Raw genomic sequence first — 13,703 nt, 5'->3', positions numbered from 1 at the left:
GCCTCACTAAATTTTAATCAGACTTCCGGGTAGGCTTGCCACTTTGGTCGGGCAAAATACAGGACAGGTCAGACAAAATAAAGGACAGGTTGGGTTGGGGTTTGGGGAGGGGTACACACACTCCCCTGACACCAAATTCATGGCAACCCTACTTCCTGCCCTTGAGATGCCTTCACTTGGCCCTCAGTTGCCATACTAATTTTCAATCGGAGTGACACATAACTTTCATTTGGGCAGGAAAAAATAAATTGATTGGATATTTGTAGCTGGGTGCAGTTCTTGGCAGAAAAAAGTTAAAAGGCTCTTCACTCCTACAGTAGAGAGCCGCCACCCACCCCCACTTCTTGGACTCTTTACTGGGTGCTAATAATTTGAGGAGAAGCTCTGTGTCAGAGCAGCCCAGATGTAGCAGGTGAGAAGCATGCCTTTATATAACCTGCGAGCTATGGAATTGGCAGGGGGTGTAGCAAAGCGGAAATGTTTTTATGTTTAACGTATATTTATAATAAAAACCTATTGAAGTAGAATAACAAATAAAATGAAATAAAAGTAGGATACCTAGAACCAAACATATAGGAACAAATTTCCATACCAAAACCGAGCATAATAAATTAACACCACAAGGTTCCAAGTAGCACAAATGGGTTTATGTTATCCTGTATGTTTTTATTCTTGTACATTATGGTTGTATTTCGACAGGCAGCGTAGAGTGTAACTATGGAACTTGCTCCCACAGGGGCCAGTGATGGCCACTAACTTATATGGACTGGCCAAATTCATGGAGGAGAGAGCTATCAGTGGCTATTAGCCACAGTGGCTGTGCTCTGCCAGCAACAGTCATGCTTCTGAATGCCAGTTGCTGGAGACTCCAGGAGGGGAGAGTGCTCTTGTGTTTGAATCCTGCTTGCTGGTTTCCCACAGGCATCTGCTTGACCACTGTGAGAACAGGATGCTGCACTAGATGGGCCTTTGGCATGATCCAGCAGGCTCTTTTTACCTCCTTATGACCTGAGTTCAACAGCACTCCTCCCCACTTGCTGTTTCCAGCAATTGGTATCCAGATGCATTACTGCCTCTGACTGTGGAGGCAGTGCAGGACCATCGTGGCCAGTATAGCCAAACATTTCCTGACTACACCACCTGCACAGTGGTTTGCTTTCGGCATTTCCCTCTCTCTTCCTGGGCCACAACCTTCAGTGGGAAGGGGTGATGAAAAGACCACCTGTGTCCCAAGGCCTTCTCATAGTCCCTTTGCTATACGTTGAAGGTTGTGTGTGGCAGTATTGTTTGTACCCATATAAACCACACTGGAAGAGTGGCAAACGCAATTGATGGACTATATGGAATTGGCCGAGATGACTGCCAGGATCCGAGATTTGGGAGAAGAAGCAATGGAGGAGGACTGGAAAAAGTTTAAGGATTATTTGCAAAAATTCTATAAGTTATATGAATCATAAGAATTCGCATGATTTGGAAAGGTTAGCTCCAGCAATGAGAGTGGATGATATATGAAACTAAGTAATATTAATGAAAGGACTAATGTTTAAATGTTTAAAATAACATTATATTGGTTTTTAGAGTAAATTAATTAAGTAATTTAAACTTAAAATGCAATTATCTGAAAGTACAAAAGAAACGTATGAAACAAGGTTATAATTTGCTGATATTTTTATTGTTAAGAATGCACGGTGAGGGAGATGTGGGGAAGTCCGGTAGAAGACTGAAAAAAGCTTTGAAATGATTCATCTTTCTTTCTTTTCTTTTTCTTTTCTTGTTGTTCTTATGTCTTTGTATATCTGACTGTGTATCTTTATCTGGAAAAAACGCAATAAAAAAAATATTATAAAAAAAAATAAACCAGAAGGAAGGGGTTGTGGTCAGTGGGCTTTTTAAGGCTTGGCAACTTCTCTGTCACATCGTGAATCTTTGCAACGAAAGACAACATGCTGTTACCTCTGCACAGCACTGCCTCTGTGCCCCTCAGTAGGGAGTCAGCTATCACCACCGCTGCACCTTCCACAGACCTCTTGGTGTATTCTGAGGTCTGCAACAGCTCCTCTCTCCTAAATAATAAGAAGCCCCAAAAGATGCAGTCTTTTTCTCACATAACACTCACCCTTTTGTGCATCAAGCATCAAATTAGCAATGCAGTAGTGAAATCATGAAATGATTTGGACCTCTAGTCCTTGAGCTTGCTCTAATCAAAGTTTAATTTCATCCAGGGCCCACCTGAAAATCTGATTTGATCAGCTCGGTTCTTGAAAACAAAATATTCAGCTATGTTTTCTAGCTGATCTCATTGCTACTTCAATTCCTTCTCAGAATAAAATCAGTCCCCAATCTGTAGATTAAAAAACCACACCCAGGCAGTCCCCTCTAGCAGTTTTTATTTTGTTTATGTCACTGTCAGGTTCACATCGCTAGAAATTATTCATTTTCATTTTATTTCATGAAATATACCGGTATACATTGCTTGGTTTTAAAGAAAGCCCTCAAAGCAATGTACAGAAAATATAAAACAATAAAATTGTCCATAAGAAAGATTAATAAGAATAATTTAAGACTTAACAATTCACTAAAACAGATTAAAACTCGCCTCAAGTTTCTAAACATCAGGGTAGGCTTGTCTAACCAAAAATGCTTTTAGTAGGCGCTAAATTGAGTTGAGTGAAGGCGCCTGCCTGATATCAATAGGCAGGGCGTTTCAAAGTGCAGGTGCCGCAACACTAAAGATCAAGTTCTTACAAATACTGTATGAAATGGGTTTTATGTGAAATCTGTAATTGTGCAGTTGCACAGATCAAAATGTTTGAGTGGACATATATAGGATAAGGCGATCTCGTAGGTAAACCAGTCCCAAGTTGTTAAGGGATTTATATAATAATAATAATAATAACAACAACAACAACAACAACAACAACAACAACAACAACAACACCTTGAACTTGGCTTGGGAGCAAATTGGCAGCCAGTGCAGATCTCTGAGCACAGGTGTTAGATGATGATAGGGTCTCACTCCTGTCAGCAACCAGGCTGTAGCATTCTGCACTAACTGAAGCTTGCTGAAAAAGCGCGAGGGAAGCCCCACACAGAGTGTGTTGCAGTAGTCCAAATTAGTTGGCAGAGGCTAGGGGAGAATCTTGTCACTGTTGCTTCAAAAAAAGAGAGAGTGATATTTGCGGTTTAAGAATACAATTAAAATATAAGACTGCAATTAAAATAAATTGAAATATCCATGATTTAAATTATGCATTGTTTATTTATTTCCTAAAATTTTATGTTGCTTAATTGTAAACAAACAAACCATTGGTTTAAAACTTCAGTTTGAAACTTTAGGAGTTCTCAGATTTCATTTTTGTGCTGGTTTGCTGGGAGAAAGGAACCAAAATAATTCAGTGGGCTTCTGGGAGCCTCCACAACTGTGTTTGGAGGCCTACAACTGAGGATAGAGTCTGCCCGTTGTGTCTCTGTAAGATTTTTCTGAATTGCATCCAGCCAAATTCTTCTCAGAGTAGACTCACTGGCATTAATGAACCAGTAGCTTCAGTGAGAATTGTCTGAGTAGGAGTTACCGTATTTTTCACTCTATAAGATGCACCAGACCACAAGACGCACCTAGTTTTTGGAGGAGGAAAACAAGAAAAAAAATATTCTGAATCTCAGAAGCCAGAACAGCAAGAGGGATCGCTGCGCAGTGAAAGCAGCAATCCCTCTTGCTGTTCTGGCTTCTGGGATAGCTGCTCAGCCTGCATTCGCTCCATAAGACGCACACACATTTCCCTTTACTTTTTAGGAGGGAAAAAGTGAGTCTTATAGAGCAAAAAATGTGGTATATTGGATACAAATAATGAATTCTAAGGTAAACTGTAAATTAACCTGAAACAGATACAAGTGACAAGAAAGGAGATTCCAACTAAACGCTAGGAAGAACTTTCTGACAATGAGAGCTTTTCTGCATTGGGATGAACAACCTCAGAAAGTGATGGACTCTTTCACGTTTTTATACAAAGGTTCGTTGACTAGAGATTCTCTAGCTTTGATTCCTGCTTTGCAGAGGGTTGGACTAGATGACTCTTGGAATCCCTTCCAACTCTACAGCTCTATGATTCTATGAAATTGAGACATGAAGCAAAATGTGCAGGTGAAAAACCAGCCCACTCCCCCACGCCCTCCTGTCTTGTAATCTCTACAAATACCTGAGGAAAGAGATCATCACCCCACTCGTACTAACCATCCCAGGGCGCTCAACCACTGCCAAGATGTCCTTTCTTCTAACAGATCAAAATGAGCAGATAACAGCAAAGGTTGCTAGGTTCATAGCAGGGGCAATCAGAATAAGGGCCACTAACTGACGGCTGATTCAGGACTTAAAATGGTGCTCTTATATCAAATTTCCTTTTCTGCGTATACTGCAATGTTTAACTGTTGCTATGGCTATTGGCTAATGCGAATAAAGTTTTATCTATCTACCAGCCCACTCCCCCATCGCCCCGGAAAAATTCCTGTAGTTTCAGGTTGTACCTAAGGCTAGGGGCAAGGGGAAGGGTCACACAACAGTGTGGTCACCCCCTTCCAGTGTTCTGAAATATAAAAACCCTGCAGTTACTCCCACAGAGACGAGGAAGCAAGGTTTCGTTTGCATTTTATTTTATTTATTGTGTTTGTATTCCACCTTCCCTCAAAGGACCTCAGTGTGACATACAAGGTTCTTACCCTGCCCTGTTTCATCCTTGCAACACCCCTGCGAGGTAGATTAGGCTGAGAAGCAGAGACTGGCCCAAGGTTGCCCAGTGAGCTTCCTGTCAGAGTGGGGATTTTAAATCTGACATTCAAACCACTATACCACACAGGCTTTTGCCGTTTCAATTGACTTAATAAGAGTATTACAGTGGTACCTTGGGTTACAGACACTTCAGGTTACAGACTCCGCTAACCCAGAAATAGTACCTCGGGTTAAGAACTTTGCTTCAGGATGAGAACAGAAATCACGCTCCAACGGCGCAGCGGCAGCAGGAGGCTCCATTAACTAAAATGGTGCTTCAGGTTAAGAACAGTTTCAGGTTAAGAATGGACCTCCAGAACGAGTTCTTAACCCGAGGTACCACTGTACTGTAATAAAGATTTTGGAAGTTTTGATGTGTGTGTGTGTGGGGGGGCAGTTTTCAATTTCGTTGCAATCCACCTGAGCTCTTGGATCAATTGGGAATAGAGCCAGTGTTGTGAAGCCTTGGTTGGGTCATGGCCTCTCAGTCTAACCTATCTCACAGGGTAGTTGTGGGGATTGAACAAGAACTAGGACCAGGGTTCAAATCCCCACTTGGCCATGAAACTCACAGGGTGTGATCTTGGGGGATATTCACTGCCTCTCAGCCTAACCTACCTTACAGTGTTGCTGTGCTGATTAAATGAGGGGGGAAATATATATGCCATCTTGAGTTCCTTGGAGAAAAAAGTGGGATATAAATGCAATAAGTAAATAATAATACAAGTGACGTTGGGTCAGAATTCCTAAATAAACAGCAGTTTGGGACAGGCAGTAGGGACCAATGCTTTGGCCAAGCTAAGAGTCTAACATTTCATCCAGGGTGGTGTTAACCTTGCCTCTGTGGAGACTAGACAGATGGCTTTTTGCCAAGACCTGGCAAACGAAAGATGACGATGTGTTTCATTTTGAGAAGGCCTTTCTGATACCCAGACTTTGCATCAATCCAATCTATACACGGTTCCCCCTTATCTCTCCCGCTCACAGAAAGTTGCCTTTTCTGTTAATTGAGGCGTAGCAGAGTGGCATTAATTGAAAACTGGCTTCTGGAACAAAGGACATGGGGATTTAGCAGGAGGGGTAGATGGCTAGCACACTAAAAGGAAAAGGAAATCATAGCTGTGACAGCAGTGGCAGGACTCTGGTATTGTGTGTGTGTGTGTGTGCGCACATGCGTGCGTGTTCCGTGCCCTGTGGAATTTCGCAACCTGGGTATATATTATGCAATCTGAGCGCTTTGGCATAATCAGAAACAGGTTGGTTGGGGCAAAGGCAGCGGCACCTCTCCCTCAACCCCCTTGGAATTCCTATGCTTCTGAATACCCATTGTTGGAAGCCACCAGAAGGAGCTAGTTGTGGGTTACCACTGCGTGGCCACTGTGAGAACATGATGCTGGACTAGATGGGCCTTTGGCTTGATCCAGCAAGCTCTTCATCTTTTTTAAAATATTTTTTATTGATTTTCCAATAAAAAACATCCAATTAATATATCCAATCATAATACTCCAATTAAAATAAAAAACTAAAATGAAGAAGACCAAATTATAGTCCAAATTATATTTATTAATTTTTCAGAGCTCCCCACAGTCTCGATCTCTGAAGCAAATCTCCAGATCCAGCCAGCTCTTCTTACGCTGTATTCAGATACCCCTCTGGGTGCTAAGATTTCACTTAAAAGTGCTGTACTGTAGTATTTGCCGTCAAGGGGACTAGAATGTGTATGTGTTCGTTTGTTTGTTTTTAAAAAGTTGAGATTTACAAGAAGCTGAATTCTGTGTCTGATGCCACAGTACCTCGGGTTAAGAACTTAATTCGTTCTGGAGGTCCGTTCTTAACCTGAAACTGTTCTTAACCTGAGGTACCACTTTAGCTAATGGGGCCTCCCGCTGCTGCTACGCCGCCACCACGCAATTTCAGTTCTCATCCTGAGGTAAAGTTCTTAACCCGAGGTACTATTTCTGGGTTAGCGGAGTCTGTAACCTGAAGCATCTATAACCTGAAGCATCTGTAACTTGAGGTACCACTGTAGTGAGTATGGGGTTGTGGTGTGTATGTAGACCTGGGCTGTGAGCAAAGGGAAGGGCCATAGCTCAGTGGTAGAGCGCCTGCCTTACATGCAGAAGGCCCCAAGTTCAATCCCTGGCATCCCCAGGTAGGACTGGGAAGGTCTCCTGCCTGAACCCTGGAGAGCTGCTGCCAGTCAGTGTAGATGGTACTGAGCAAGATGGACCCAATGGTGTGACTAAGGCAGCTTCTTGTTTTTCCATATGGTGACTGGAGTATCTGCTTTGGAAATAAGGCTTGCATTTCTCTAAACCTGAGCTACCCTAATTTCTGCAGTAGCTATGATCTTAATAATGCAGGATCCCAAGAATCTTGCTTGCCTGGGTTCCTGAAAAGCTTAGTGGAGATTGGAAATACTATCCCAGGCAGGCGTTAGGGCTTGAGAGCTGGTACCAGCCCCAGGACCCAGGAGAGGTGAGGAAGGAATTTAGCACCACCCTCCATGTGGCCAAAGGCAAGAACTCTTCACCGTGATAGGCTGGAGTGCGTCATGTGATATCCACATGCCACATGGAAAAGCTTCTAAGTCAGACTGGCTTCCTGCTCTGGGTATCACCACTGGAGTCATTAGTGGGAAAGTGTTTTTAGCCCGACCCACATTCTCTTTCTGGGCAACATGCCAGTGGTAGGTGGGGCCAGAGGAAATAATGGGCGGAGCAATGAATGCACATTTTATCTTTGTACAGTAGACTTGTTTCTACACACCCCTCTGTGTACTTCAGGCAAGCAAGAGACGTGATCAAAGTCCGCTGACACATTCCTGCATTGCAGGGGGCTGGACTAGATGATCCTTGGATCTCTTCCAACTCTACAATTCATTCGAGAGTCTGCCTTTCCCTTGCCTGTCTCCTCTCCTTTTGACTTGGTGCTTTGTTGATGGGTTACCTAATAACTGCCTTGAGGCATGATTTCATAGGGCCGATGAGGTCACCACTTAGTGACTTTCCTGCTGAATGTATGAGCTGACTCCCATTAGAAAGCATTCTTTGAAAGAGCATTAGGAACATAGGGAGCTGCCATTAGTCCACCTAACTCAGCATGGTTCACACTGACTGGCAACAGCTTGCCAGGGTTTCAGGTAAGGATATCTTCCGGCCCTACCTGGAAATTGAACATGGGACCTTCTCCATGCAGAGCAGATGTTCTACCACTGAGATACAGCCATTCCTTGAAATTAAGATCCTAGTCCTCATCATTCTGAAGAAGGGGCTGACTTAAACAGAAACACAGGAAGCAATGCCTTATACTGAGGGAGACTATTGGTCCATCTAGCTTCATATTGCCTTTGTTCACTGAAAGCAGCTCTCCAGGGTTTAAGAAATAAATTAATAATAATAATAATAATAATAATAATAATAATAATAATAGTGGTGGTAGTAGTAGTATGGTCCTCTGGATAGTGTCAAAAATTATTATGCTTCTAGCTGCATTTTGAACATTTACTAACATTTACTTTGTTAAGTGTTGATATTTACCAGTAGGTGAGAAAAAGTGGAATGGAATTTGGGCATTAGCCCAAAGCATTATCAACAACTGTAAGCATTCTCTGATGTTTCCTTTTCGTCTCCAGAACCACTGAGTATTCTTCATATGTATTTCCCAAGTTTAGAACATTGGGTTGTCTCCAGTGTTAGCCCTACTCAGCATACACCCATTGAAATGAACAAATGTGACTTAGGTCCCATTAATTTCAAAATGTGTTTACTGTGAATTTAGTTGGATGTAAGCCAATGCATCTACTTTGAGTAGGACTATCTAAGGCCTATTAATTTCAGTGCGTCTACTCTGAGTTGTATACATTATTTTATTTATTCATTATGGCTCCTAGCTAAGCCTATTCCTCCTGAGAGCAGACCCACTGAAATTAATAGACTAGGACTAAACTAGGACTATCATTAGAGGCAACCCCCAAGCCCCTCCATCATTTGCCAAAACCTTGTTCATTCCCCAAATGCCACCCCCCCCCTTTTTCATTGCCTGCTGGTAAATTTCAACACTTGCCAAGGCACGTCAGTTGGTAAATGTCCAAAAAGCAGGTGGAAACATAATCACTCTTGACATTGGCCTGGAGATTAAAAAAACAACACACAATTTTTATTGTTGGCAATAATGTACACTAGTCCTACCCAACCCTCTGTTCTCCAGCTGCTTTGGACTTCAACTCCCATCAGCCACAGGCAGCATGGGCAATGTAAAGCGATGATGGGAGTTGGAGTCCAAAAACATCTGGAGGGCCTCAGGGTTGGAGCAGGTTGATGCATAAACTTCTTTCCTTTTCTCGTTTTCTTTTCTTTTTTAACAAAGCAACACTGACTTAAAAAACAAGATAAGACATTATTTAAAAAAAAAATCAAAGCAAAATAAAAGTGCTTGCACGAGAAACCTTATTCATCTGTGCTGTTCTCTCCCCACCCTCCCACCCCCGTTTCTTTCCTGCTCTCTCCCCCCACACCCAAAGGATTGATCTAAAAAAAGGCTAAGCAAAGAGAAGACAAAAGGAAGAGCCTGCTAGGCAGCCCACCCGACTGCCTGACTGGCAGATTCCAGTTAGCACCTTATCAGTGCAGTGGCAGATCCTGCGTTTGCTACGGCAACCCAGAGCACCAGAGACAGCGGTGGAGAGGGGAGGGCAGTTTTGTAACCAGGGACGACAGCAGCAACACTGCCACTGGGCTCCAGCGAGGAGGAGCGAGCAAGAGAGAACGGATAGGAAGGGAAGAAGGAGAAAAGGCTGTCTGGAGAGAGGCAGAGAAAAAGCTCCACGAATTTCCCGTTTCTGTTTTGCAAAAAAAAGGAAAGGCAAGTGAGCTTGGCGAAATCTCGTCATTTTTATTTCAGGAGGGCCCTGCTGAAACATAACAAAACGACCTTCCCTGTTTCACTGGGAAATAATAATTGTAATAACGAAAGGTTTTTCTCTGTCTTCTCACTCCCCACCTTCCCCTTTTTTCACCAGCCGGTATGGAGGGAGACGACCGCCTCGCCATCTGCTTGTGACTGCTTTGCAGAGCTGAGTTGTGGATGCCAGAAAATAAGGGGACGTGAACCTCCTCCGGGACTCCGGATCCGAACACTGGAATTGCAGCTGAACTTATAAAGCTTAATACCCCCTTGTTTCTCTTTCTCTCTCCCCACCTCTCTCTCTTCCCCCTCCCCCCTCCACTTTCCATCCCCTCCCCCCCCCCAATTTTTTGGGGTGTGTGTTAGCGCTACTTGAAGGAAATCGGAAGGGTCCGGTTTGGCTTTGAAACTGAGACAGTCCCTCTGTCGTTCTCCACCCTTCACATCGGATCTCTCTGCCCCCACCCCCAGTCCCCCACCCCGGCTTCCTATATGCTTCTCCGCTAAGTGCAAGAAGGGCTTTGAGAGAAATTTATGCCCTGTTAAAAAGTCCAGTGGACAAACCTTGCCAGATCAAGATGGGGAAATCGAACAGCAAGTTGAAGCCTGAAGTTGTGGAAGAACTGACGAGGAAGACATACTGTAAGCCATTCCTTTCGCTCTCTTTTTAATTAAAAATTTACTTTGAACATCAAAAAATAATACTAATTTTGGGTTCTCTTAACGGTGCAACTTTCCAGGTACTGGAGCCAGGTAGGATGCAGAGAAGGCCTTGGACTGCAGAGGGTGTGTGTGTGGGATCTTTGTTGGTTGTAGGGGATTTTGGGGGGCGGCTGGGGGGCAGAGGGGGTGTACTTGTGTGATGACACACAAAGACTTTGGCCAGGAGATCTGGGTGGTGGTGATAGTGGCAGGATACAGGGTCTGCAAGCCTGCCGTAGTTGAGTGGTGCAAAATCTGCTGCATTGATGGAGAGGCGGGGTGGTGGTCTGAGGTGCTGGTGTTGGGAGTGAGGGTGGGTGGGCGTGGAGGGAGTAATTTTTGCAAGGAGAAGCCTGCTGAGGTGGGGTCGTTAGTTCCACGGCTCCATAGATCAAAGTAAAAACAGTAATAGAAAAGGCAAGCAGGTTCTCTTTCTTCCGCCAAGGAGGCTCACATGTTCTGTGGTGATTCATGTCGTGTTGAGATGCTCTCGGGCGGCATCGCAACATCGCCCCCCCTTCAGCTTCTCCTGGGGGTGGGGACTGGCTGTGAGCCAGTATGGAGTCAGGATAGATGTGTGTGAGTTCACGTGTGTGGAGGAGAGAGGAAGGGGAACGTCATGCACCATAATAGCCAAGCCTCCTCCTTCATTTCTGGGGAGCTGATAGCCCGCTGTAGCCTGGGGGCTCGGAAGGGGGGGGGGTCGTGGCAAAGGCAGAACGGTTTGTCTTTTTGCCAACCCTGAAAATGGGCATTGTGGGGTGGGGAGAGATTTAACAATCTGGAAGAGGAAAAAGATAGAGAGGAAAAAAATGTGTATATGGAGAAATAAAACAAAGGGCATTAGGTGAAGATGGATGGCTGTACTGTATACAAGTTCTGTGCAAGGGAGGACCCACTGAAATGAATGGACCCAAGTTGTAGCCATGTGCATCACGTTCAATGTGGGTTTCCTCTAAGAAGGACTTACAGTGTTGGAAGCAGCCCCCTGGGGGTGTAGTTTGTGCTACTCAGAGCAGACCCATTTGTTTTTAGCCAGTGCAAGTCCTACTCAGAGTAGACCCATTCATAACATAAGAAGAGCCCTGCTGGATCAGATGAATGGTCTTGTCCAGCATCTTGTTCTCACAGGGGCCAGCTACTGAATTGAAAACAATGGGCACAGCTAACTTAGACCCATTCATTTTAATGGGTCTACTCTAAGCAGACAAATGTGGCAGGCAACTTGTATATATATTTGGTCCATTTGTGGTTTCCTTTGGTATTTTGATGGAACTTTGTGCGCAAAGTCCTGAATTTTAGCTGGAGAGTGCTCCTTGGAGTTCTGAGATTCTGTACCTTCCTCTCCCCTATTATGTTAGTGCAAGGGAAGCAAAATGCCTTTCTAATAATGAAAGTGGGTCGCTGATTTGTGGTGCAATGACTTTTCCTATGGCGATGGCGGGAAGATGGCTCTTAACTCATGCTTGGGATTTCTGTGTTTCAAGTTGTTTTTCCTCAGGGAAAACAAGAGGCCGGGAACTGTGTTGGAGATTGCTTCCTCTTTTCTGCCTGTTCAGTTTGGCTCACTTACTCAAGTCATCTGGAGAGCTGCTCTGCTCTTTAGGGGTGGTTTCCTGCTGCACAGATAGAGCCAGAATGTGGTTATATTAGATTGAAGGAATTCAGCTCCTCTTTCTCCCCCCCCCACACCTTTTCACAATTATGTTTTATTAAGTTTCAGCATTTTTAACGTATACACTCAAAACTCAATTTCATCTTTTCTCTTTATTTTTGTTGGCTTCCCATCCCATTTTCCATGGAGTTGTTTTCAGGGAGCGGGATCCTGTTTTTCCTGTCTCGCCTGTGCCCTATCTTAGCATAGTAAATAAAAAACAAAAAAACCACTTTTTGGAAGTATTATTTCTGTATTGTGAAAGTTGTATTTAAAAAAACCCCATTTCTTCTAAAGAACTCAAGAGTACTTTCCTTCCTTGCATCCTCATTTTTTTCACTGCAACAACCCTGCAAGGTAGATGAGCCTGGAAGGAAAGTGTGGGCTGGCCTAAGGTCAGCCAGTGAGTTCTGTGGCTGAGTGTGGATTTGAACCTGAGTCTCTGGGCTCTGCTTGATCCGTTGTTTGTTGTGTTGTGCTACCTTTCCAGAAGGGTTGTGTGTGTGTGAGACAGTACATTGAACTGCATGGGATTATCAGTTCATTGTTTGCTGAAAATATGTATGTGAAATATTTATCTATGTGGGTAGCTAACTTTTAGAGAGGACATGTCATTGCCTCCCGCTTCCATTGCTGGGTTTGAAAGAGCTTTGTCGTTTTCAGCTAAGTAGGGTCAATCCCATGTTCCTGATTACATGAGGACTATAACTTTTTTTTGTTTATTCAAACCCACTGGTATCTCCTAGCAGGGCTGGGAAAAGAGTCATGAATCTCTGGAGAGCCACTGCCAGTTAGAGAAGACCAGACTTCCCCAACCTGGTGCCCTCAAATGTCACTGGACAATACCTCCAAGCACCCATGAGCTTTTGGCCATGCTGACTGGTGCTGATGGCAGCTATTGTCCAAGCACACCTGGAGATCACCAGGTTGATGTTAGCAACGCTGTTCTCAATAGGCCGATAGTATGATTTATCATAAGGCAACTTTTCTACGTTCTTATTGACCAAACTTTTAGTATGGAGAGGGCTAATGGACGGCTCTTTCTCTCTTATACAGCCAGCTGTTGTGTGCATTGGCAGAGTGAGTATAAGTATCTCTGCCCCATTCTGGTCCTCCCTGCCCCCTGTTCTGCCTTCTCCCAGGTCCAAGACGACCCGTGTGTCTGCGATCGCATGCCAATTGGACACACCTAAAATGTAATGTGCCTGTGATGCTAGGAGTCTGTGGCGAGGGTACAGCTGTCTCCCAGTTAAATCTGATTGACACAGGTTCAGAACAGATGTAGCCGGGATAGCTCAGTTGGTTAGGGCGTGGTGCTGGTAATGCCAAGGTTGCAGGTTCAATCACCATATGGGACAACTGCATTTCTTGCATTGCAGGGACTAGATGATTGTCAGGGTCCTTTGCAACTCTACAATTCTATGATTCTATAAATGGAATACAGTAGAGGTTGGTTCATTAGGGCAAATGGGGCACTGCCCCCCCCACCTCAGACTGCCCTCAGCCAATCCGTACCTGCCTGCCTTCTTACAACCAGTCAAGCTTCCTCCTCCTCCTCCTCCTCCTCCTCCTCCTCCTCCTCCGTCTCAGTGTTGCCCCTTGTAGAACTAGGCAGGGAGGAGATGGGGACAGAACTAGAATTAGTTGACTCTGCTTTTTGTTGCCTCTGGCTCCGCCCAC

General features: G+C 44.3%; 1 protein-coding gene across 2 annotated transcripts in view; it reads left to right on the top strand.

The window, feature by feature from the left end:
- The window catches only part of NCS1 (neuronal calcium sensor 1), a 64,094-nt gene that overhangs the window by 9,340 nt on the left and 41,051 nt on the right, over positions 1-13,703 (top strand). Inside the window, exons 2-3 of one of the 2 annotated variants that reach the window (XM_081179511.1) lie at positions 9,285-9,625; positions 9,783-10,309. In XM_081179511.1, the coding sequence (XP_081035637.1) occupies positions 10,246-10,309 (64 nt within the window). In that variant the 5' untranslated portion in view covers positions 9,285-9,625; positions 9,783-10,245. The remainder of the gene's footprint in view (positions 1-9,284; positions 9,626-9,782; positions 10,310-13,703) is intronic. The other variant, XM_081179512.1, reaches the window with a different exon arrangement.

This window comes from Podarcis bocagei (assembly GCF_964188305.1).
Source record: "Podarcis bocagei genome assembly, chromosome: Z".
Classification (NCBI taxonomy): domain Eukaryota; kingdom Metazoa; phylum Chordata; class Lepidosauria; order Squamata; family Lacertidae; genus Podarcis; species Podarcis bocagei.
This window is presented reverse-complemented; position numbering and strand designations above follow the sequence as displayed.